Source organism: Pantherophis guttatus, chromosome 1 (assembly GCF_059756535.1).
Source record: "Pantherophis guttatus breed Tessera chromosome 1, ASM5975653v1, whole genome shotgun sequence".
Classification (NCBI taxonomy): domain Eukaryota; kingdom Metazoa; phylum Chordata; class Lepidosauria; order Squamata; family Colubridae; genus Pantherophis; species Pantherophis guttatus.
The window spans coordinates 261,566,121-261,591,246 of record NC_142063.1 but is presented as its reverse complement, the minus strand read 5'-3'; the positions used below and the strand labels follow the sequence as shown (position 1 = coordinate 261,591,246).

The window sequence follows — 25,126 nt, the reverse complement described above, 5'->3', positions numbered from 1 at the left end:
ACATATATTCAGATACATTATTGGATTCGCATCATTTTAAAAATAATTTAAAAGCATTTATCAGGTTGTCTGCATCATTACATTTTAACCAAATACTTACAAATCATCTCCACTTTGTTCCTTATTATTTTTGTCATTCAAAACATTGTTGTAAATATTATTTGTATTTGCATGAGTGCTTGCTAGAATAATAATTACCACCAATGCTGGTAAACCTGCAATAAAATAAAATACAGCAAAAAGAAGTTTTATTAACATATAATAATCCACTTGTTGTGAATGTAGACTGCAGATTCATATATACATGGATCTTCATCATATAGATTTTGTTTATCTCCTATGGCACAGGTGTCAAACTTGACCGTGTCACATGACATATCACTATGTTTTTTGCCTTTGCGGAGCTGGCGTGGGCGTGGCCTGTGTGTGACGCATCCAGCCCATGGGCCGCCAGTTTTACCAGCCTGTCCTATGGTATTGGATTTATTTTCCATAGGGGTGGAAAGGCTGAACTCTCTAATCACTGTACTTATATGCTACATGAAGTACCAGAAGAGTCTGCATTTTGCCTATTTAATCAGAAAGAAAGGATAGAGTGTAGAGTGTAAGAGTGTAAGAGTCCTATCTCTCTAAAATGAGGTATATATGCCAGGTGAGGTACCCTCATAAGATGGTAGTGGCAGGAAGTACCAAGATGCTACCTCACAGCAAAGCTTCACAAGGGTATGACAACATGAGGCGTCTGAAAAAAAGAGGTAGGACCTCTGGCCTTCCACCTTGTGAATCTCAGCCATCTGCCACACCATCTAATAGAGCAAATTAATGCAACAGTGGATTTAAAATCAATTATCAATATTTCTTAAATACTGTATATACATAATGTATATGCATATATAAATGTATATTATTATGCCTGTGTGCATTTCAACTTTTTGATGTGATCGAAAGTGTTTAGCTTCATCTTTTCCCTACTTTCATCCATTTTCAAATACTCACTGTAATTGTAAACTGCAGTGTATACACTACAGATAACAACAAATCTGCCAGCTCAACTTGTCTTGTGTTTATGTCTCATTTCAAATACCTCAAAAGAGGAATAGCTGAACAAAATAATAATAAAGGGCTTTGCATATAATCCTGAACTGGTAAGGATATATCTTACATAGGACAAACTGTCTTTTTCTAGTGTTTCTAATCCTCTCCAACTTTCCAGAACAGATTCTGTGGAGACATCATAACACTTCTGGTGGTGAAAAATCTCTCTTTTTTCAGTTTCAGTATTTTGGTCTAAGTAGTTGCAGTGGATAAGAGTACATACCAGGAATAAGCTGCAGTGGATAAGAATATATATGTTCCAGGGGCAGGCAAATGATTATCAGCAGTCTTATAAAGACTTATTAACCCATTCTTTTAAAGAGAAAGAAGTGATTATATGTAAAGTATTCTAGAAGCTAATTTCAACTGGTAATAAAATGTATAAAAGATTCTTCATTGGTGGACAACATTGTTTCTCTGCTAAACTGACAAATGTCAGACCATATGTTGCTTTTAAAACAATTTATTAGACTTTAGTGGATATTTAATGAAGAAATATTACAAGAAATTGCATTCCAATCCATCTGAGTTCTAAGGATTCAGCACAATGTCAATAATATGTGGTTTAATGTTCTATTCTAGATTTTTAAAAAAAGATAAAGGTTTCCCTGTCCAGTCATGTCTGATTCTAGGGCATGGTGCTCATCTCTGTTTCTTGGCCAAGGGACCGAAGACATTTCTGTAGTCATGCGGTCAGCTTGGCTATACGTCAAAGGTACATGAAACATTGTTATCTTCCCACCGAAATGGTACCTATTCATCTACTCGCATTTGTGTGCTTTCTAACTGCTCGGTGGGCAGGAGCTAAGGTAAGGAATGGGAGCTCACCGCGTTGTGCAGTGCTTGGATCTCAAACTCGGGCTGTTAGCTTTCCAGCTGACAAACTCAGCATCTTTAATCACTGAGCCATTGTGCCCCCTTCTGTTCTAGATTAGTGGTTAGTATTTTGTATGGTATCTCAAAATGGATGTCAATAATTAGTTAAGATTATAAGAAATCCACTCACAAATTAGTTTATTGCTGTTATTTCACCAATATGTCTTTCTTTCTATGAATTGTTGCATACTACAATTGTGTTCAAGCCCTCCAAGCTTTTTTTCATAATTCAAAAATTAAAAATGGGGGGGGGGGGGAAGAAGGGAAGAGAATAAGAGTTTTGTTTCATGAACTGTACAGTTATTTATCGGAATCATTGTTCACTGCATGTTTTATAAATAAAAACTGTCTTTCCTTCCAATCTGAAAGCAGCACTTAATTGAAGGTGGAGAAAAACTATCTTCAAATGATAGCATACTTCCTAGAAGGTATTAACCAACATAATCTTCACAATGCTTTCTTACAGTATATACAACATATAACTTTATGAATTTCATACATTTCCTTTAGTAATTTTTCCTTAGCTTTATAGAAGAATCAGTTACTACCATGCTGTGTTAGATTATAATGTATAAAGATTATACTATGAAAATGTTCCTTGTAGCCATGAATATATATAACCCAGAATAAAAACTGATACATAAAATGCAGGAATTTATCCCTTGCTCTCAGCTTCAGTTCCTCTGCTACTTATATGAATATAACTTTATCAGCACTTTTTTATTTGTAAAATAAACCAAGCAAATGCTACTTTAAATGGAAACAAGGACTCCAGGGCAGGAATTATAGAATCCATGGTTGGAAATTGGGCTAATAAAAACTCAGATTATTTGGCCTAAATATTCTAATTTTGTTGTCCAAAAACTGCTCATAACTATTTGTGAGATTATCAGTTGGTCAGGCTTTTTAAGCCATCAATATGTATATCATATCAACAGATGAATGTGTTAAAATTATACTGTTAGATAAGTTCTTAGCAGCCACTCCCCTGGCACTTTATCAATTTCCATAAATAGGTCAAATAAAATTATGTAATTACATTTAAAGGAAAGAGCTCAGTTTTAGGAATAAAAATTAACTGGAAAATCTTATATGAAATATTAAAAACTTTTAAAATTATAAGTGTATATGTAGAATATCGGAACTTATCTGGGGACAATTCTGTGACTTATAATAAGTATTATTTTTGCCAAAAATGAAGGGGGAAAGGAGGAATAGAAAAACTAGAAAACCAAAAATAATTCTCATATTCTAATTCTAATGTATTTCTGTTCTCACTCTTTCACTTCAGGAGCTAGAATAATATAGTTGAAAAACAAAAACTGCAAAAGAGTCTCACTTACCCCAACCAATGACACAAAATTTTAATATGTATCGGCGAATATAAGTATTGAACACTTTTACTAGAGCTATATACATATGAACAGCTTCAAGGGCCATCCAGGTGAAAGTTGCCAGAAGAAAGTAGTGCAGAAGAGCAGCAATAGCTATGCAGAGGCCTTCTATGTGAAATGATGCAATCCAACCATCCAGGAGAAAGACCAGATTAAGGCCTAGCAAAGCTGTGCTCAAATTCATTAGGATTTTAGAAGGATAATCTCTTCGCAGTTTTCTGGTAATAAATGGATAGCAAATTACAATGTAATCAAGTAAGAATTCCATCCCATTCATTTTTGACATTTTTTCTTGAACCTCAGAATTATTTAGGTCATAACAAAACATACAGATGTACTCGTGTCAATTGATAAAAGGTAAGTCCATTTATAAACTTGTCCACTGAGAAAGTAATGTATATACCCATGCTGGCAAGCCTATAGCACACGTGCCACAGGTGGCATGTAGAGCCCTCTCTGCAGGCACGCGAGCCATTGCCTTGCGCATGCGGATGCGCCTCCCGCCAGCCAACTGGTGACCGACATTTGGTCTCTGCCACATGTGTGGGGGCGGGGGCATGCACGCGCATGCATGGGGGCGCTCACATTGCATTTTGGGGGTTCACATGCACGCTTTGGGCACTCGGTGCCAAAAAGGTTAGCTATCACTGGTATATGCATTTGCTTTTAAGTGATATCTTTATTGTAGCAGATAGTTTTGTAATTTGGGTTTTATTCTTTTCCCCCCATAGAAACCAGGATATTATCAGGAAGGCAAAACTCCATGTCTGAATCTCTAAAATAAATTCAGGTATCATATGGATTTATGTGTGTGTGATATATGGGCATGTATGTTAGAAGGAGTAAATAAGTAAGAGCTGCATTTTAATATGATATCCCAGATTATTACCTAGATGAGGAATTAAATGATTATTAAGCCATTTTATTTATAGGCATTTATTCTGGTTTGTTTGCAACACCAAAACCACATTCCTGCCACAAATAAAACACGTCTTACTTTATCTATCTGCTGGTTCAGCAGACTAAGGATCAGGTTTTACTTTTACGGTATTTTCCTGATTTCTCATATTCATTGTCAATAATCTGAATTTTAAATTTTGTGGCTCTCTCCACAGAATGGTTTTGGGCAATACGGATTAGATTGAAATACGGTGGTGTAATTAAAATTATTATTTAACAAGTACTCACTCAAAAGCAATATATGTCAGAAGGGTTGCAGCAGAAAATATGGCTGATATTCCACAACCGATATATGTTATGAAAGTGAGGACTCTGGTATTTCCAGAATCTATTTGTGAAGCTGTTCTTGGCAAATCCTAAACAGGAAAAGAAACAAAGTATATAAACTGTTAGAAAGACATTTTTGAAAACTGTTTATTTTCTCCTGGGACAACAACATAGATGAAAGTCATAGGCAATCTGGCCAAAAGTACTGCCCATGAAATATTTAATACTTTCTGTCACACCTTTGGTTTCCTTCCTATTTTTCCTGAAGTCAAGAGGATATGTTGTGTATCAGCTGGAATGAGCAGTAAATACTAAGCACTAGTTTTATGTCATTTCATCCTGTAGATTGCAAAACAATCAGTAAGTAATCCTTCCACTTGCCGTTTCTATTTTCTCAACATTCCTTAGAAATCAGGATTTTTTTTTCCTGTTCTAAGTGGAATCTTCCTTTATAAAAAGTCTAGAAAGTCTAACAGTCTTGTCATAAATGACACTTTGGTGTGTGAAAATTTATGCTGGTGTTCTTTTATAGACCTATTTGGGAACTTCAGTTTGAGTACGATGTTCCAGATTGATAAAAATAAATGGAACACTGAAAAAAATTAAAGGTGATAAAACACTTTAAAATTTGGATTTGCGTGTGTGTGTGTGTCAGGAAGCTAGTTGAAGTTCATGAGATGTTGTCATTTACTTGTTGATTGGGTTTTTCCTTTGGCTATCATTATCGGTTTCTTACATTGTTGTTTATAGACGCTTCTCTTGTAATGTGCCCAATCATCACAGCAAGATGGGTGGCCATATAAATTGATTAAATGAATGAGTAAAATGAGGATTGGTATCCAAATGTTTTTAAGAATATTTTCTTCCCCAAGCTCACCATTCAGATTATTTTCCACCAGCCAGGTCTCAAACTGAACAGTTAAACACACAACTGGAATCTTGTGGAAATATTACAAAGGCTAAAAGCAAGGTAATCTTATATGGAAAAACGGGATCGAACAGATTTCATTGCTAATTCTCAACTATAAAATTTCCCACCTCTAAGAACTGCTTTTCCTTAATTAAAACCGCTGGCAACATTTAAAAACATGCTGTTTGTATGGAATGTGATAATGATGTCATCTTTAGATTTTCCGTGCATACAAATCTGAATGAAGATTCACTAAGGGGCAGGGGTGGAGAATCTGAAGTTTCTGTCTATAGGGTCATTTTCTAAATGATTTACCTTTCTCAGAACAACAGTGCGAACATGCTTGTAAAAGTGGCCAGAATGAGATTCTTACAGCACAATTACACACATACACATACTGAAGTCCCACTGAGATCTATAGACTCCCCTCCAGCCAAGTAAGTAAGTATAGTTTTTCAGCATTAAAAAAACTGAAACATTTCAGAAGAAAATACTGAACTATGATATTGAAGTTTTTGATGTTAATTTTGTTGAAAGAGACAAAAAGTATTCCATACTAAAGTACTCAGCCACTAAAGAGGTGTAAACATCATCTGATAATGGATACCACTGTCTTATCCTGTCTTAAATGCGGCTGTAGGTTGGAAAGTCTTATACATTTCTGCACAGAAATAATCCTGGAAGTATTATTGGGATATTTGCCAAAAAATATTAACATTTTCAGAGTGGAATGCTGCCGAGATTCTATAGACTTTTCCCTGTCTTCATTTTTAAAATCCTTACAAAAGTACTCGCAGCAAGAGAAAGGACCCATTGAATTTATTTCAAAGAATGCTCTCCTTTTTGAAAAAATACAGTATATGGAAGTAGAATGTAACAATCTTGAGAAGGGAATAGAAAATCTTGCAACATCACTAGGCCTATGGGAGTCATATATTAACTTTGTGGGTGTGATGTACTATGACTCATAAGAGGGAAGTAGGAAGAAAGAAGTAGGGAAAAACTCATTCTCACATTGTAACTTAGTATTTGAAGCCTTGTTTATTTAAAAAAAATAATGATTTAAACCAGGAAATTTTTTATGTACATACTTAACTTTTAGCCTAAAGAGTAAATCACCAAAATATCTCAGAGGTTGTCAATATCAAGACAAAAATTGAAATGATTACTGAAAAGAACTCATTGTCAAAAAGTTATAGATAGATCTTTATTGATTTTTAAGAAGTTCAGTATTTAACCACATCTTTTCCTTTCTTGCAGATAGTTCAACAGGGCCACAATTAAAAAAAAAAAAAGGAAAATGGCCAGATAAATTCCAGAAAAGTTATTTTCCTAATACAGCCACCGATATACAATTCCTGTAGCAGATTCTCACTCTGGACCAGAATATGTAAGAAAATGCAAAATGTTCTATGTTGCATTATTAACTGTATGCATAGGGATCAAGCCAGAATAAAATCATATAATGTCTCTATCAATGCTGAACATTGCTGATGAGGATGTGTTTCTCATGTTTTCCTGTGAAGATAACATTCAATGACACATTCTCCTCTAATACCTAATATCATATTGTGTAGTATCAAGAATACTACAATTCAGAATAAAAGAATAAAAATATTTCATGAAATGTTTGGTATGTTCATAAGCAGCTTATTTAAGTAAAATTACAAAAATACCTCAAGGAAGATAGCAATTTGTGAATGTTATGAAAGAATAAGACTGGCACTTACCATCAATATGCCAAAATGTGTAAGATGATTGCAGAGACAGACAGTCTCATTTTCATTTGATTCGGGAAGTGCATTGCAGCCTGTTCTATTCCACCCACCTTGGCCTCCTACAATAATTAATGATTATTAATTGTTAATTGTTATTGATCATAATCATCATCATCCTTTAAAAAGTTTTGATGTATGTTTCCTATGTAAGACGTATGAAAACAGCTTATGAGAATTATTAAAAAACAATGCAGTAAAATTATATGTATATGTGTGTGTATACATATGTGTATACACACACATATGTGCGCACACACACACACACACACATATTCAATGGCAAAAAAGGACAAAGTGAAAGAGGAAGGGCAACACATGAAGATCAAACATTAAACCCCACAGAAATTGAAAGTTTATTAGCACTTACTTAAAGAGTTAAAAAGGTAGCCAGTAAATCTTTGTAAGAAGGACACTATATTACTTGAAGAGTTAAAAAGATAGCCAGTAAATCTTTGTAAGAAGGACACTATATTTCTTTAAATTGATGGTACCAAAGAAAAGGCTGTATCTCAAATTCCAATTTTATCAGTCCTGTTTAAAGGAAGACCATGAACAGAGATGGACATTTTCATTTTGGCAGGGGGGGGGGAATCTATCCTATCTTAAAATTTATGTTGAAGGTAGTAAATCCTGCTCTCTCCTATTGTGGCTCCTCCCTTATTTTATCACAGTTTGGGCAACTAGAACAAATATGATGGAATGATAAAACTTACATTAGGTTTAACAAGCTGATTCTGCAAGGGTGTCTACAGTGACAGTCAATGATGTCAAAATGGCAACTGTGACTGAGCAACTGAAGCATTGCCAATTTTATGTGTGATACTTGACATGCACATTAAAAAAGGAGAGTGTTTCAATTGCCTGGTTGCGCTTCCCATTTTGACATTGTTGACTGTCATTGAAAACGTTCCTACAACTCTGTGATAGCAAGATAGGCAACAAGCTAATTTAAAACACTGAGCAGTTTACCTCAATGGATGACAGTATGCTTCTACCTATTCTCAATGGAAGGATTCAAAGACTGTTCACAATAGCCATGCATGATTACTAAATACTTTCAGCAAAATGTTATTCATATTATCAATCCTTCCAGTCAGGCGACCAAAGGTGGACCAAAAAAATTATGGATGAAGATTAGAATGAAGTTTAGTTGTAGCCAGACAAATGGTATGGACAATTATGTCCCATCTCTTTATCCTTCATGCATGTTTCATTATTTGAAATAGATCCTCCAGCTGATATTTGATAGAGGTTGAAGGCCCCCAAAAGTATTTATTACCACCATTAGGGACTAGTGTAAAATCTAACCTATGCTGATTTGGATGCATCTCAAGACTTCCAGCAACTGCCCTCTATTAACACAGCTTGTCATTTACTCTAGAACAGTGGTTCTCAACCTTTTCTTTACCCTGGACCTTCTTTAAATACTTTTTGTATCCCAAAGACCATAGCCACAGACCACCAAGATTTAACTCAAGATTTAAATCATAAGATTTCTTCAAGCCTTCATGGACTCCCTGTGATGACATCGTGCCATCCCCCACCTACCCCCCGTGGTCTGTGGACCACAGGCTAAGAATAACTGCTCTAGACAACTACGGTAAGTATCTGGATAGACATAGTTGCTTGGTTGTAATTACTTTCCAGTCTGGATAGGAGAAGTTGCTTAGTTGTAAACATTTTCCAGTCTATTTTCTGATTCCTAATCGTGGTCTGAATTGTAATAAGATTTACAAAAGGGGCAAATCCCAAAGAAATACATGGAAACTATTCATCTATAATGGATGGTTGGATTATACAGCATTACATAATTGGATTATATTAAAGGGTTCACCACTAGAGGGAGGCTCAGTGCCGCTGTTAGACTAAACTTTTAGATTTTACATCTTGTATAAATGATTAGTAGGTTTGAATGTGAATTGTCTTACTGCTAAGTAAATAAAAAGTTTTCAGAAATGCCCCATATTTTCCGTATCAAAGAAAAGGGGAAAAATTAAACTTACTGTTCTTGTTCATATCCCAAAAAACACAAGTAGCATTAGGAGCCTTCTAAAAATTAAACAAAAACAAAATTGTATCTCTATAGGTACATGAATTAAAAAGTAACATCTTCTAAAATGTTATTAATTAAACAAGGAAGCTAATTTTCCATCTCCATTTCTTCCCATTTATTGTTCTAAACTTGTAAACACATAAAGAACTAAAGAACAAATTAAAAACAATCTTAAATGAGCATTTTCAATTAAAAATCCAAACTTTTGAACAATCACATTTAATCAGTTGGATAACTACTGGAGAAAAGCAATCATTGTGGAATTTAACCCTTCAGTTCTGTAATGCTCTGCTGAAGAAAATCCATTTTTCTGAAATTAGTGAGGAAATCATTCGTTGGAAGAAAATGTTACATTTTCTAAGATGTTGTAATTTTGTGGCTGTCTCCAAACTGCAGGATTAGAAATTATTAAACTAAGTCCTCTAACAAAGAGGACTAAATGAAGTAAATGAAAAAAATTGAAAGTGCTTGCAGGAGTTAATTGGTGATTGTGGATTAAGGAATGGTATCCTGTCTAGCAAAAGTTGATTGTTCTTGAAAATGTTCTTGTATCTCAGATCATCTTTGCCCCACATAGTGACTCTTAATTGACCTGATAGCATCAGCACTGGTATTACTGTTTTACTTTGTAGATTCACAACAAGGAAAAGCAGTGAAAACTTTGTCACTCTGGTCTTCTCTTTCTGTAGTTTCTCCCATTAACAGTTGTGAAAAAGTATAGACATAATAGGTCGTGAATTCCTGTACAAATGACTGGAACCTACACACAATCTCTCTCATTCGTGAAGAAAAAGAAATGCTAACACATTTCTTTAAGGATATACTTACTGTTCACATGATTTCTTGAACAAGCAGCCATGTAGCTGTCATAAACAGAGTTTTTTGTGGGATGGGGTATATGCAGAGGTGGGATTCAGCCGGTTCGAGAGAATCGGTAGTGGCGACTGCGGGATGCTCTGCCCACCCCCCATAATGCTTGAGCCTCTGGGATGCACGGAAGGCCATGTGTATGCGCAGAGGAGGTGCATGCAAACATATCGAGCGTGCACATTCACATTTGCGAACTGGTAGGGAAGATAAGTGAATCCCACCTCTGGGTATATGGAAGAACAAAGTTTCTGATCTATGTTTAACTCTGAGAGTTACCCTATAACTTTATGTATACCATTTTCAATTCAAAGGGCAAGAAATTTTACTTTCAGTTTTTGTCCCCCAGCTTCCTGATTTAAGGGTTGATTTTGGAGGAAAAACAATAACAACTCCGGGGCCACAGAAAATAATTAAGAGGTTGCCAATACATGTGTATTATGTAGAGGTATTTCTGTTTCTAAAAACATTTTGTTTTGCCTTCCTGTTCAGTATAGACAAATGAATATTTTGCTGCTCTAACTTAATCAATTATATTTTAAACAAAAGTTGAAGATCTCTTACCTGGATGTTATCATGTTTGAATGTATGCTTGATTGTAATTTTCACAGCCTCCTTGAGATCACGGATAGTAGTATTCCCCACACTGCATGCTACCACGTAACTGGTTAAATTGGAAGGAGCTTCTGTATCCTTTAGGATATTAATTAAAGATTTATAGGGAAATGTGATTTTGTAAACCTCCATTTAGTAACAAGAGTTCATCAATTTATTTCTCCACATTACCAGAATGAATATTGCCAGTACATCCTGTTCATTAATTTAAAATGTTGTTTTTTCCTCCCAGAAAGTCTGCTATTTCCCTTACTACTGCAATGCATAGTTTTGCATTGTCATTCTGAGAAAATGTTTCCCTTTTGATATTTGTTTGGAGGCAAACCTGAGTTAATTCACAAACAATGCTGACTGATATCCAGTGATATAATTAGATTATTTCCCAATGTATGAAAGAATAGCTTATCATATTAACAAAACCTGTAGATTAACAAAATCTACAGAAGGGAGATTATGCTTATCTTCAGCTTTACTACTACTTTATACATTATCCCATTATGAATATCTAAAAGGGACATACAGTTTTCAAGTCCGGAATCCCCCCCCTTCCTCAAAAATCCAGGCATGTTTTTGCAAGCTGCCTATCTAAATTATGATTATCATCCAATTATTTCAGTACACTGCTTCATATAAACCATGGTTTAAACCTGATCTGCACTCTAAATTGGGACTGAGCAAGGACTATAGTTACCTTCCAGTCTTTACTCATTATCTCTTTTGATAAAGAGATGGAAAAGAAAAAGACTTTAGTGGCTTGTTAACACCCATACATAAAATAATTAATGTTTAATGCATAAGCAGGGAAGCTGTTTCCAGTTTAATACAATACTCCCTTCAAAGACAGTATGTTGAAGTTCTTTTTTGGTAGTTTATATGCTAAAAACTCTTATGAGAGTACACCCAAGGTAGGTAATGCCATCTGTTCCCTTTCCATTTATGCACAACACATAACAGTACATGATACTATATAAATCTAATGGGGTAGGGATGCAAACATCTCTGCTCATATACCGGCACCTACTTTTTTGTTCTTCCCTAGGCCTGATAGGGAGAAACTTTGAAGATAATTTAGTTCATGTCAAACTAGGATAGTTCAAAAGATCAGAAAATCTTTACCTGCCTTTCCCCGTCTGGAAGCTTAATAACATCCCCTAATTATGTGTCATTAGGATGATGTCATCACAAAGTTCCAATTACTTTGTATGCCTTTGATTTTCCTGTCCACTCTAAATTTCTTTCTTGTAAAGGCATGTTTTTTTGGAAATGTAGACTAAGAACTCTACATATTACCAATTGTGTTTAAAAGAAACAATGACTGGTTGTAGTGATTTGCCAAGTTATATAACCTTTAATATATTCTGATTAAAAAAACCCTGTGATATATTCCAGCACAATGCAGATAATCTGTAGATCGTTAGAAATGAATTGTAGGAAACAAACTGTTGACAAACAAAGCTTCCTTCTGGAACTCTTGCTTTAGTATAATACAAAATATATTTTCCTGATAGTTTTCTAAAACACAGGACCTCTTAGAGTGGCAGACTGAAGATGGTTCTGTGAAGAATGAAGAGCTGGTGTGTAGACAAAGAAGGAAGAAGACATCATCCACAAATGGGTCAGAGATTTGCTCCTCACCAGGAGACCACAGTAAAATGGATCCTTGTAGGTTTAGAGCTTTGGGAGACAAGCGAATAGCCATCTTTTTCAAACCATGGCCAGCGGCTTGAAGTACATGAAGTACCCTTATTTCCTTTCCTAATCACATTTCGAAATTAATTATTAACTACTTTTCAGCTATTAGAAACCTTTGGAGTAAATAAGTCTGAAAACATCAAGTGAATCTGCCTTCAATTCTTAACAAAAGAAACTTTTAAGTTTAAGAACTCTTTTTTAAAAATTGACATAAACAGCAAAAAGCTAATTAAAACTTTGATTTTAGAAAATGTTCAAATGATAAAGGGTCCACATAAATTTGAACTGAGGTTTTGGAATTAATTATAAATTGAACTATGTTTCAAATGTTTGTAAAACATATTAAGATTTTAAAAAGTTGGACACTAGACACTAGATTTATGTTAAAGGAGAATACGTAAACTTGATTAACAGTTACGAATGGTGCAAAATATTCTAACACTAGAAATATTGATAGACACTTTTGAAAAATGGAGTTAATCGTTAATATTAACAATGTCAATAACATTATCTGTCTCTATAAATAGACTGTCTAAAAGTTGTTATAGAAATTTTACTTGACAAAACAGAGCTTCTGTTAAAGGTTGATTTACAAATGACAGGCTTTAAAAATTATATGAAAATTATATACTGGACAAATAGTAGAAAAGAAAAAGATGTTTCAATAGATTAAATAGATTAAAAGGATATATAAACAATAAACCAAGACAATAATGTGGATTATTTTTTATACATCACTAATGGAACTTGTTAAGACTTTTGCAGATACCAGGATTGTAATGATGAAGTTTTGTTTATCGATAAGAGATAGGTATGGGAAGAAGAGATCATTTGTAGTAATTTAAAGGAAGGTGAAAAGTTTACATTTTTGTGATGAAGATTGGAAGTGACTGTATTTTTCTTTACTATATTCTTACTTACTAATCTTTCTATCTTTTTGTACCTTTTACTCATTTTTAAACTTTTCTTTTAGTTTGTGTTATCTTTACTATTGTAATTGTTATCTAATGAAAGTATTTTAAAAAAGAATTTATTTGAACAAGGAAGAAAATAGAACAGGCATAATTATTGTATCTACCCAATCTTATACAAATATTCACATTTAACCTGAATTTAATAGCACCAGAACTCTATTTTAAACAAAACAGATTATTATATTCCATTCCCATGTATCACTCAGGATTTATTTCTATTGGACATGGAAGCTCTGTTGTATGTATGTGCTATTGTCTGCATATAGTCTTTATAAAATCTTGAGGCAATTAATATTACCTATTATTTGAGCATTTTCCTCAAATTAAATGTAAATGTTTATTTATGAAGACATTTTTATCTTGCCTTTCAGGGTATATTGCAACATAAGAGAGCATGTAAAAACAAAACAAAACAAAACACCAGTAAAATTAATAAAACAGAGTGGAATAATAATGTCTTCAAAATTCTTTTAAAAACCAGAAATAAAGAGGCCCATATGTATTTCACTGAATAATACATTCCAAAGTTATGAGGCAATTAAGAAGAATTTCTACCCATCAATGCATTGTTCAGCAAGACAGCAGGATCTCTTTAGTGTATTACAGAACTGAAGAAAACTCATAAAGGTAATACCTGCATATCAAGGAAATTTTTATATTCTCTTTTCAAATCCTGTCATTCTGGTATTCTGTAGTCTCCTCTCCTATAACTGTGCATTTTATAAGTTTATTTAAACTTACCAAATAAATTATCAAGACTTGTTTTTAAATACCAAGATTAAAAATAAGATTTTTTTTCCTTTTAATTATCAATGCAATCCCTTATTTGGGGATGGGGTTGGGGCAACTGATTGGAGCTGAGCATTTACTGGCTGGATGCCCTTCCTGGCGTCTACGCAGAGTTCACAGCAGACAATTACTCACTGCACCCAGAGAGAGAAATATCTGCTGCTACCTAGGATCGAACTCACAGCCTCCTGATTGTGAGGTGAAAGCTCCACTTCTAGGGCACCATGCTGCTCAAGGTTAAAAAGAATAAACCAACAAAAATTAAAGCAACGGAAAGTAAAACAGCCACTACCGGTATTTTTTAAAACCTACCCATTAATTTCATCATTCAATTCACTTGCTGTCTAAATTGGCCTTTACAGTAGAAAAGTCTTTTAATATATTTGCCAATCACAGTAAAAATCTTGAAAAGGTTTTATCAGATAATGAACACACAGAGGTAAAGTGAATGTCATCCTCTTTCTAAATTTATAGTGTCTGATTAGGGTCATAAAAACAGTATCATCTCACTAAAATTATAAAGATAAATTTCAGTGTTCTTAAATTCTTTACATAATCATTAAACATATTGATGCCTACCTGGAAAAGTCCATTTTTATTGAAAAAAGTGAATTGAGCCCTGGATATTGCTTCGAGATCTTCTTGATTTAAATTATTTAGCAAACTTGGAGGCAAAGAAATAGTAGCAAGAGAATTTTCTTGGTTTTTATCAAAATCAATCTAAAACAGAAAAATAAAAAAAAAACTCTATCAAAATAAAAATAGAAACTATTTACCATGTTGAATGAGGGAATATATTGCTAATTATTTAGTTAATAACAAGAACTGGTAGCGGAAATTTTGATAGTTCGGAGAACTGGCATACCACCTCTGGCTGGCCCAGAGTGGGGTGGGAATGGAGATTTTACAATATCCTTCCCCCAGGAGTGGGGAAGGAATGGGGATTTTGCAGTATCCTTCCCCTCCCATGCCCATCAAGCCACGCCCACCAAGCCACACCACGCCCAAGCCACGCCCATAGAACCGCTAGTAAATAAATTTGGATTTTACCACTGTTGAAAAGTAAATAATTAAGTGAGTCTATCTCACCAACCTCCCTCCCAGTGAAGCAACAACTAATAGTTGAAATAGAGGCCACCTTCAAGAGCTACTCAACTCATAAATCCTAACAGATTAAATTAGACAATTTATAGCATGGGCCAGATATAATATTGTACCACAGAATAGTACTAGTTTTCAAATTCTAATATCTTGTGTCAGGCTTTTTATTTAACTTGCTGTTGAAAGTTCATGGAACAGTACACAACACAACAGTACTGCATAAGCTAGCTCAAACCCCTTATCAGGTAGGACACAGCCACAAAGCCTTAAATCAGAGATGGATCCCATTCTTCAATCTAGAAACAGAACACCACTTACATGCCCTGCTGGGAACCACAAAGAGTGTGGCCAGAAATGTCATAACATCTTCAGAGAGCATAGGAGGCTGATACCAAAATGCTCAGGCTGATACCAAACTGTAATCTTCCCGTATCAGCTGCATTCTCTAACAAACCTATGAGGTTGCCCTCCTGTAACTACTTAAAATGCCCTTGTAAGAAAACATTCACAGAAAGCTGAATTGACCCTGGGTGGTGCCAGAGAAAAGAATAAATCAGGAACCTGTGGCCCAGTAAACCAAATTGTTTCTATTCATTGACCATATCTCAAAGATAATGTGGCTAGCATGCTGACCTAGCAGGATGGGATAAATAATAATAAGGTCACATGGATGGCTTTATCTAAAACATTCCACACTCTGTTTGCCTTTTTCTTTGTCTTGTCTTTGCTATGGAGTGGGCCAAAGGTATAGAAGCTCTGGTTCTGCTTTTACTCATGCCAGTTCAGAGTGTCAATGTTTTGTAGGGAGCCCGATATATATTGTTGCATGGAAATAAAATTATATTGTATCTTCAACATGATTTGGTTGCCTTAGGTGAACCATGTTTTGACAATAACAATATTTAAGGGCTTAAAGAACTTATTTGCCCTTAAACCACTCCATGGGAAAAATCTAACTGGTATTTTTGGGGGATGAAAGATGGCAGCAATTTTTAAGGAGTAAAATGGGTGCTTCATCTTGCAAGACTTCTTTTTAGCTTTTAAAAGCCTCCCAAACTCTCCTTATTATAAACATCTGTCCCCAATCACTCTAGGGCAGGGGTGTCAAACTCAAGGCCCATGGGCTGGATCTGGCCCGTGGGGTGCTTAGATCTGGCCCGCAGGGCCACCCTGGAAACAGCAAAGGACCAGCATGTGGTGCCTCTGCCAGCAAAAATGGAGCTCGGGCTCCCAGGCTCCCTTTGTGTTGGCAGAGGGCTAGCAAAACAAACTAAAAGCAAAACAAAACAAAAGGAGAAATGTTTCCCTTTTGCATTTGAGCATCCAAGAACGGACAGGAAAGGAGAAAGGGAAAAAGGAAGGACAAAGAAAAAGAAGGAAGACAGTAAGGAAAGAAAAATAAGGAAAGAGGGAAAGGAAGAAGAAAGGAGAATGAAGAGGGAAGAAAAAGAAGAAAAGGAAGGAAGGAAGGGAAGGGAAGGGAAGGGAGGGGAGGGGAGGAGAGGAGATTATAATGATAGGGTCTGAGGGACATCCTGCCTTAGCACTTGGCCACCACAGGTGCTGACATCAAGTGACGTCGACCTGGCCATGCCCCTGACCACGTCCCCCCCGAGGTCAAACACAACTGTGATGCGGCCCTCAATGAAATTGAGTTTGACACCCTTGGTCTAGGGCATGCTAGAAGCTACAAATGGAGTGGTAAGCACATGTGGGTTACACAGCATGCATTGCTCATCCCTGTCTTGAATTGACAAACTCAGCATAAGAATTAGTCAATGGAATTCAACATATCTTGCTTGAAAATAACCCTGGATGTTCTTGATATACCTGAAAATCTGAAGCATTGTTCTGGGGACCGACACTAAAGGAAGAGCCATTGAATAAAGATGAATTCAAGGATGAAACTCCAAGAGCTAAGTTTCGGGTTGAGATGCTCATGGAGGGACCTATAAACTGAATCTTCAATGCCAAGGCATCAATTGTCTTTATAGCTCTAAAATCAAGCATACACATAAAATTCATTAAAATAATGAGATTAAAAAAACTTTGAGTCCAAAGAACCTTTGCATGCATTCGTAAGTATTATTTTTGGCATAGATTTACCTAAGTATAAAGAAAAAGAAACCAAACTGCAAAATATCCAGATATTTGTGAGCAAATTCTACTGAAGTACAGTGTGTCCAAATGATGGGAAAGAGAAAAAAAGTCATATACAGGTCATCCTCTTTCTTTGCTCTATTCTTTGTCCTGCTGGAGGAGGAAAAAATTGCTTCTTTTCTCAAAGCTTCCTTTTTCTCTTAGAATGGAATATTTTGAATATGCATTTTTTTAAAACATAGATTATGATGCTTCTTGATGTTTTTTAGGCCTAATTCTATTTTTTTAATTTTGCTCATAGTGATGGGGAAATCTTTTCATAACTGATAGATACTGGAGAGATATCCAGGACTCTTGATAGTTGTTGTAGTATAAGCTACAATTATAGCTATTCACAAAACCAGTTGAATCCTATTTATTAGCATGGCCAGAATAGGAGAGAATTTGCAAAAGCTTTATTGGGCACTATAATTTCCATTCTACTGCCATGCTGGGAGCCATGATTGCTCCAAACAAATGCATCTCTTTTCTGGGCATCTGTTCCTTTGGATTACATTTGCAGTTAAGAGTTAATTGATGTTACTTGAGCTAACAAGTTACTTGTAATTTGATTCAATGAAATACTTCTTTGCTTGTATCTAATACTAGTGAATGTTATTAGCGTCACTAGCATTCCTGTGACACTTATATTTTAACTACTTTTCACTTTGACTTATTTTAAGTGTTATGATCCTAGAGGAAAACTGGTTTAATATTAAAATAGTAGATTTACTATCAAGCCCATGCATTGAAAAGTTAAGATACTTAAAATTAAATTTCATTTTTTATTGATTTGAATAATTCATTTGAGTTAATTTTAAAATGCAGATAAAGTTTCACACTGTTTATATGTCCTACCAATATATAAACATTTTTTAAAAAACTCTGCATACCACTCAGATCCTCCCCCAGTAACACTTACTCAGAAGATGATGCAGCCAATACATTATCAGAACTAGTTAAAATATTAGAAAATATCGTGATCACAGTAGAACCCAAGGATTCATCGATTTCTTCATCGTTCACAATTTTTTTAAGTTTCTGGATCACATCATTGACTTTGTCTGAAGTCAATTGCTGCCCTTCTCCCGTAAGATTCAATAGCTGGTTGGCTATGTCAGCAGCATTTTCTGAAAGCATACACAAAAAGCAATATGCCAGTTAGTCGCAGAAAAACTTCCTTTTTTCCAATTATAGCAAATCTATCGAGGATCGGGGTGTGTATGTACTTAGTGTGTATTTTGTGTACTGCTGTAGTAGAGCTTCCAGGGTGCCATTAAAAATGATAAGTTAGGAAATAGCTTTGGACAGTAGGTGAATGTACTCTGCTTTTTAAAAAAATATTATTTTTTATTATACAATTTTCTTTGTTATATATAAAATTTCCATATCCACAATGGCAGTGTACTGATTGGGTATAATGTCTTTTAAATACAAATAATAACTCTTATACATACAGTAGCTATCACTATTGTTCTCAAAATCTATTCATCATATTATTCACATATCCTTATTAAATATTTTCTGTTATTTAATTAAATGCTCTATTTGGTTTTATTTATAATTAGTTAATAATATCAAGCATTATAAACATCATATAACCATCACATTTGTAATCATTATCATTCAAGTCTATTAATCATGTTTACTTATCCTCATTATTTATTATTTAATTGCAGATTTATTTCATTTTTATTTACATATCCTCCTTGATTCTAAATTTCTAACTTCTGCTACTATTTTCTAACCATTGATAAAATAATTCCCAAGTTAAAAAATATTGTTTTCCTCCTTATACTTAATTTTCAATGTCAATCTATCCATTTCAGCAGATTCTAACATTTTCTTTATTGCATTTTCCTCTATATTTTCATTTTTCCAGCTTTGTTCATACACAATTCTCACTGCTGTTACCACATGTAAAATTAAATACATATTTCTTTTATTATATTTGTCCCGTCGGATATCCAACAAGAACATCTCTGATTTTAGTCTATTTGTTGTTCTATTTATCATATCTTCTAGCCCATTTTTATTTTTAACCATTTTTTCCCCATAGGACAAGTCAACTACATATGACAATAAGAACCCAGTATCTGTTTGCATTTCCAGCATCTGGGAGATATATTTTGGAACATCTTTGCCATTCCTGCTGATAGCAGATGCCAGTATAAAACATTTTGTAGAGATTTTCTTTGTAGGCTGTTGATATCGTCAATTTTTAGTTTCTTTCCCAGAGTTTTTGCCATTTATCTAATTCTATAGTGTATCCAAAATTTTTGGACCATACTATCATAGTTTCTTTTACTTGTTCTTCTTCCATTTTAAAATTCAATAGGTATATTAGTTTATATTCTCTCCCTAAAAATATTTGACCTAATTCTGAAGGTTCTTTGTAAAATCCATATATTTCTGCATCTTTCTTGTATCTTGATTGTATTTACATAAGTGGTCACCAAGACAAATCAATTCCTTGATTTTTCAGTTCTTGCTTTGATTTTAATTCCCCCTTGTTTATTTAGGATATATTTATATCTTGTAATTTTTTTCCAGTTCAAGAACATTTGGATGTTTTAGTGCTTCTATCGTGGATAGCCAGACCGGTATTTTCATGTAATGTTTCTCTCTGATTCTTTCCCATACTAAAAGCAGAGCATTTCTAATATAATGTCTTTGAAAATATTTATGTATTTTATTTTTTCCATACCACATTAATACATACCACCCTAATTGTAAAACATGCCCTTCTAAAGTCAATATACTTTTGTTCCTCAAATTAACCCATTCTTTCACCCATGTAGGCACTGAGGCCTGGTAATACAACTCCCAATCAGGTAACCCAAATCCCCCCTTATTTTTAGCTTCTTGTAGCATTTTCATTCTTGCTTTTTTCCCTTGCCAAATAAACTTTAAAATCAATTAATTTAAATCCTAAAAAACCTTTTTTTCTAGTTTTATTGGAATTGTTTGAAACAGAAATAATAACTTTGGCAAAATGTTAATTTTTATTGTAGCTATTCTTCCAACCATTGACACTGTAAGTTTTTTCCATTTTTCCAGGTCTATCTTTATTTGTTGTATTAATTTAGAATAATTATCTTCTTTAATGGTTGCACATCTCGCCGTTAACCAAATTCCTAAATATTTTACTTTTTTTAAAAAAAACACTGTTGTTTGGCTGTTTCAGACTCTGCTGGGTGTGTTTAATTGTTTCTTTCATTGTCCCAAAGGTGCTTTTTCAAGAGATAACTGGACTTTTTAGAAAGTCCAGTTGCCTCTTGAAAAAGCACCTTTGGGACAACCATGACCTGGATGACTGAGAATCTCCATAGACATTTCATTTCTGGGTTTTGGAATTCATTTGTTCTGCCTATCATCTATAAAGCTAGTATGATTTTGGTGTTGGCTTTGTATTGTATTATACAGTTCTGTTCATTACTTATGGAATTGCTGCATGATGTAGTTTTGTACATGGTAGTTCAAATAGCTGAGGACATATGCTGAATGAATGCCTCAAATATAAAGATCCTCTTTAAAGATGACAGATGAGAGAGGATACAGGTTGTTCTGATTTGATAGCTGCTTCATTTGTATCAATAGACCTAATTTAAGGGCGAAATTCTTTATCTTCAAAGCAATTTTTCTGCATGATGTGAGTCTAGTCCTATCCAAATTACCCATGTGGTGCTAGGGTGACTGTATTTTGGTCACATTGCTAAAAATGTTCTGATTTTTCTTCTGTAGGAATAAAAAAAAGCCTCAACCTGATAAAATATTCTGAATAGAATTTAAATATTTATGCTATAAAAAACACCATGCTGTTGTTGCTTTATATATCTAAAATAAACATGGATTGTGCTTTAGAGTCTAACAAAATTGCACAGTTCTTCAGTTAAAGCATTAAAGAGTTTTATATCAGAGACTAATATCTAGAAAACTTTTCTTGGCAAGGCCAAGATGTGTCTGGAGCTTGGAAAAGAAATATTTCAAATTTATCTAGATGGAGCAGATACACAAACCCTTACCTGTACAGTTTCTAAGATCAGGAGTACCCCAGTAAGATGTGTAATTATTCAGGCTTAGAAAGCTAAGTAAAGATAGAACAGAAAATACCATTAGCAAATACTATATCGAAGTTCTTATGAAATCACATAGTCCTTCTGTATTGTTTTAAATTCTTTGTATCTTTTACTTCTTTACTTTTAAAAACCTATATCCGTCACTTTTTAATTATATCCGTAGTATACTTGATCTCAGTCTCACCACTAAGCATCTCATAATCTTTGAGCTGTTACCATGTTCGTGATGCAATCTGGGTAGGGTTGTTATAGCAGCTAGTGGTGGCAGTGTCTCTTGGTCCAGTTTCTTTCCACAAGTAATTCATAGGCTGTTCCTGAGCCTCACATTTTTCTACAAGAGCAAATGAAAAGCAGTGAAACAAACAGACAACCATTAACACTGTAGCTTCCTAGTAAAAGTTGTTAGACTGGTCTGAATAAATCAGGTTTAATTTTATACTGAGTTATTTTTATTTACAAATACTTAATGGAATGAGTATTTATAAAACAAAATGTACATCACTGAATACAAATGTATTTTCCAATTAGAGACCGAAATCATCTAGAATCAGGGAGAAATTAGTTATCTGTGATTTTTTTAAAAATCTATATATTTTAAATTAATTTATAATCTAACAATCATAATAAATCAGGAATGTGTGGATCAGGATTGAAGGCCAAATGATTCTAAATGTCCTTAGATCTGAATTGTTGATTTGCAATGCGGTATTCAAAGCTCACTATGTTGCTCAGTTTTACTGTCTCTAAGTTAGGGCATTGCTCATGTAATGGCTCATTTCTAGTTAAACTAACTCTGATCTGGCTTTGCCCGAATTCCATTACTGTTTTGCACTATTATTCCAGGGCCATTGTCCCAGATGTTAATTCCTTCCCAGATCAGCCACTAAATCCTTTGCATAATGTTCTTGCTTCTTGTATTTTCCTTGAATGACAAGTTGAATATCTGAAGGAGAGACTGTGGCATGGGTTATAAGGCACAGGCTACTGAGAATAAAGCTTCAACACAAAACATTTCTCAATCATAAACAGTCTTTACTCATTCTGTTAATTTGTGAGGAAACAAGTGCAAAAGACTTCAAGAAGCCTCCGTTTCCCCATAATGTTGTTTCTGCTGTACCATTTGTTTCTACCAAAAAGTGAACTTGAAGAACAAAATGTTTAATATCAGTGAACTGCATGCTTTGAAAATAATTTGGGAAAAGTGACCTGACTCTTCAGGTCAGTACATCAATCTTCTGATATTCATTGAAGCATTAAAGATGAATGTTTTCAATATGATTATTAATATAATGGCATTTTTTTCCTCACAAAGGAACCTGAAAAATGACAACTGTGAATGGATCAATCACAGAGGTGTGCTGTGCTTGCAATTGTGTATGGTCTGAACCACTTCTTATAGATTATTTTCAAACTATGGACAGAACTAATAAATCTATTAATTTTGATTTCTCACATATTGCAATTGACTTCACTACTTTAATGTCCCTCTGCTTATTTAGTCAATGTACAATAGTTAATTCCTTAAAGCAAAGTATAGTATATAAAACTATAAACTGAAACTGTATTTTTAAAATACAGTTATTGGTTAAAATGTATTGCTCTTACACACTGATAATGTTCACAATAATAATATTTGCAAAGTACAGAAAATGGGAGTACAACAAAAACAAAAACTCTGTCCTTACCAATTGAATGAACTTTCACGTTATGGAGTTTCAAGTTTTCTGTGATATTACTGTTTTCGAGTTTCTTTCTAATTGTTTGTTCTTCTAAACTTACATTGTTGGTAGAATTGTAAGCTAAAAGAGCACGGACTTCAAAACTGCAAAAGAATTGCTGAATTAGAATATAGTATAACAATAAGGCATTTAAATATGATCACTGTAATTTAATTTAATTTAATACACAAAAATAATCAATTAATCAATCAAGCCTATTAATGGACTCAACAATTCATCAATTTATATATGCCATATTGGAACATCCTGTTTTATTCTTATGAGATTTTTTTTCCTACAGTATCACAGCTAATAAAGTCTTTCTAAAAGAAGTAATCTAATATAGAACAAAAATTAAGTGTCTAAAAACCATATAGAGTTAAAATAAGTTATAAAGAGTAACCTGAACATAACATAAATGCACCCAATTTGGCCTTACTCAGATAACATTAAGTGTGTATTGATCTTATGCATTTCCCTTACCCCCTTTTCCAGGAGTAAAGGGAATACCTGGAGATCACAAAAAATGGAAATTTCCACTTCTTTTACTTCGTCCTACTTAATCTTAACTAGGATTAATGTAGCAACTAATATTAATTAGGCTCAAAGGAAGCCAACAACACCTAGTTTGCTTGTTTTAGAGTGTTTTAGCGATCAGATAAATCAGTCAGTACCAAAGCACATAAAAGTGAGATTTGATTTTGCAGCATAAAACAAAACTATTGGTTTTATTGCACAAAAATACTAGTTCTTCCTGTTATTCTATTTAGTATTATACTTTTTAAAAATGCAATTTTGGGAAATAGTTCTGTAGTACACTGTTAAATGTAACAGATGGTTTTGTTTGATTGGTTTTGCTGTTATTTTGTTATAGGAATGGTCATTCCTTGTAGTAAGAGTGTGCAGCAAGCGCGTATTTATTGAGCTGGTAAATAACATCAAAGGCAACAGTGCTATTTGCAAAATAAAATGGGGAGTTCACATACACAAAAAGGGAGCCTCTTTGTAATACATGTCTTACCCATCTGACCTAGACTTGGTCATATGGTTACACCTAGGATATGAATGCTCTTTCGAGGAAACACAGCAGCAGCAGCAGGAACAGAAATGTATGGCTTTACTGTGATGTCAAAAATGACATGGCATCAGTTATATAGATAGCAAATATAGAGATTTTATTTTAAAAAAGAATCCAGTGCAAACGATGATGATTTTAAAAATTATTCTCTCTGCTTTCCAATAGGTGTCATTTAATTGGGAAACAGGACTATTGAGATGAAAAAATTAAATATGCTGTTACAGTAACAACTGAGAAAACATAGCATTTATTCAAAAGTTAATAATACAGTATATTAACAATGTGTTGTCACTTCACTGTTGTCCAGAGATCCTTTTATGCTCTTCCAGGTGCAAAAGGAACATGTGGTTCAGGAACTGGCAAACATACATCTGTCACCGGTGTATGAATTAATGCAATCTGAACATTAAGAGCTTTTGATAACTTTAATAGAAATTACTAAGTGATGTAAGATGAACAAACCACTTGTCAAGCCATTCCAGAGTTTAATATTCTATGAGAACTCTTCCATAACTCTAGTTTGAGTAGTTCAGCTTTCAGTCTTTGAGAAAACAAACAATACTAAAACTCACGAATGAAGGCCCAGGATAGATATTCTTGGATAATGTTGTAAGATTCGATCTTGGAATACTAAAACTGTTTCCAGGGTGGGTAGAAGTTGGATTTTGCAGCGCAAAATGAAGTTTGGTGGAACATTCATATTTTTGTAGTTATTTATTAACATTCCTCTGTGATCCTGTA

At 34.1% G+C, this 25,126-nt stretch overlaps 1 protein-coding gene across 6 annotated transcripts in view; it reads right to left on the bottom strand.

Annotated features, from left to right (window-relative positions):
• Positions 1-25,126, bottom strand: part of ADGRG6 (adhesion G protein-coupled receptor G6) — a 100,888-nt gene that overhangs the window by 15,476 nt on the left and 60,286 nt on the right. For 5 of the 6 annotated variants that reach the window (XM_034418928.3, XM_034418926.3, XM_034418929.3 and 2 more), the window contains 12 exons: positions 23,275-23,411; positions 21,806-21,920; positions 21,536-21,597; positions 18,433-18,640; positions 17,202-17,367; positions 14,850-14,990; positions 10,765-10,893; positions 9,284-9,329; positions 7,233-7,339; positions 4,554-4,681; positions 3,315-3,583; positions 101-215 (listed from right to left, as the gene is read on the bottom strand). In XM_034418928.3, the coding sequence (XP_034274819.1) occupies positions 101-215; positions 3,315-3,583; positions 4,554-4,681; positions 7,233-7,339; positions 9,284-9,329; positions 10,765-10,893; positions 14,850-14,990; positions 17,202-17,367; positions 18,433-18,640; positions 21,536-21,597; positions 21,806-21,920; positions 23,275-23,411 (1,623 nt within the window). The remainder of the gene's footprint in view (positions 1-100; positions 216-3,314; positions 3,584-4,553; positions 4,682-7,232; positions 7,340-9,283; positions 9,330-10,764; positions 10,894-14,849; positions 14,991-17,201; positions 17,368-18,432; positions 18,641-21,535; positions 21,598-21,805; positions 21,921-23,274; positions 23,412-25,126) is intronic. The other variant, XM_034418927.3, reaches the window with a different exon arrangement.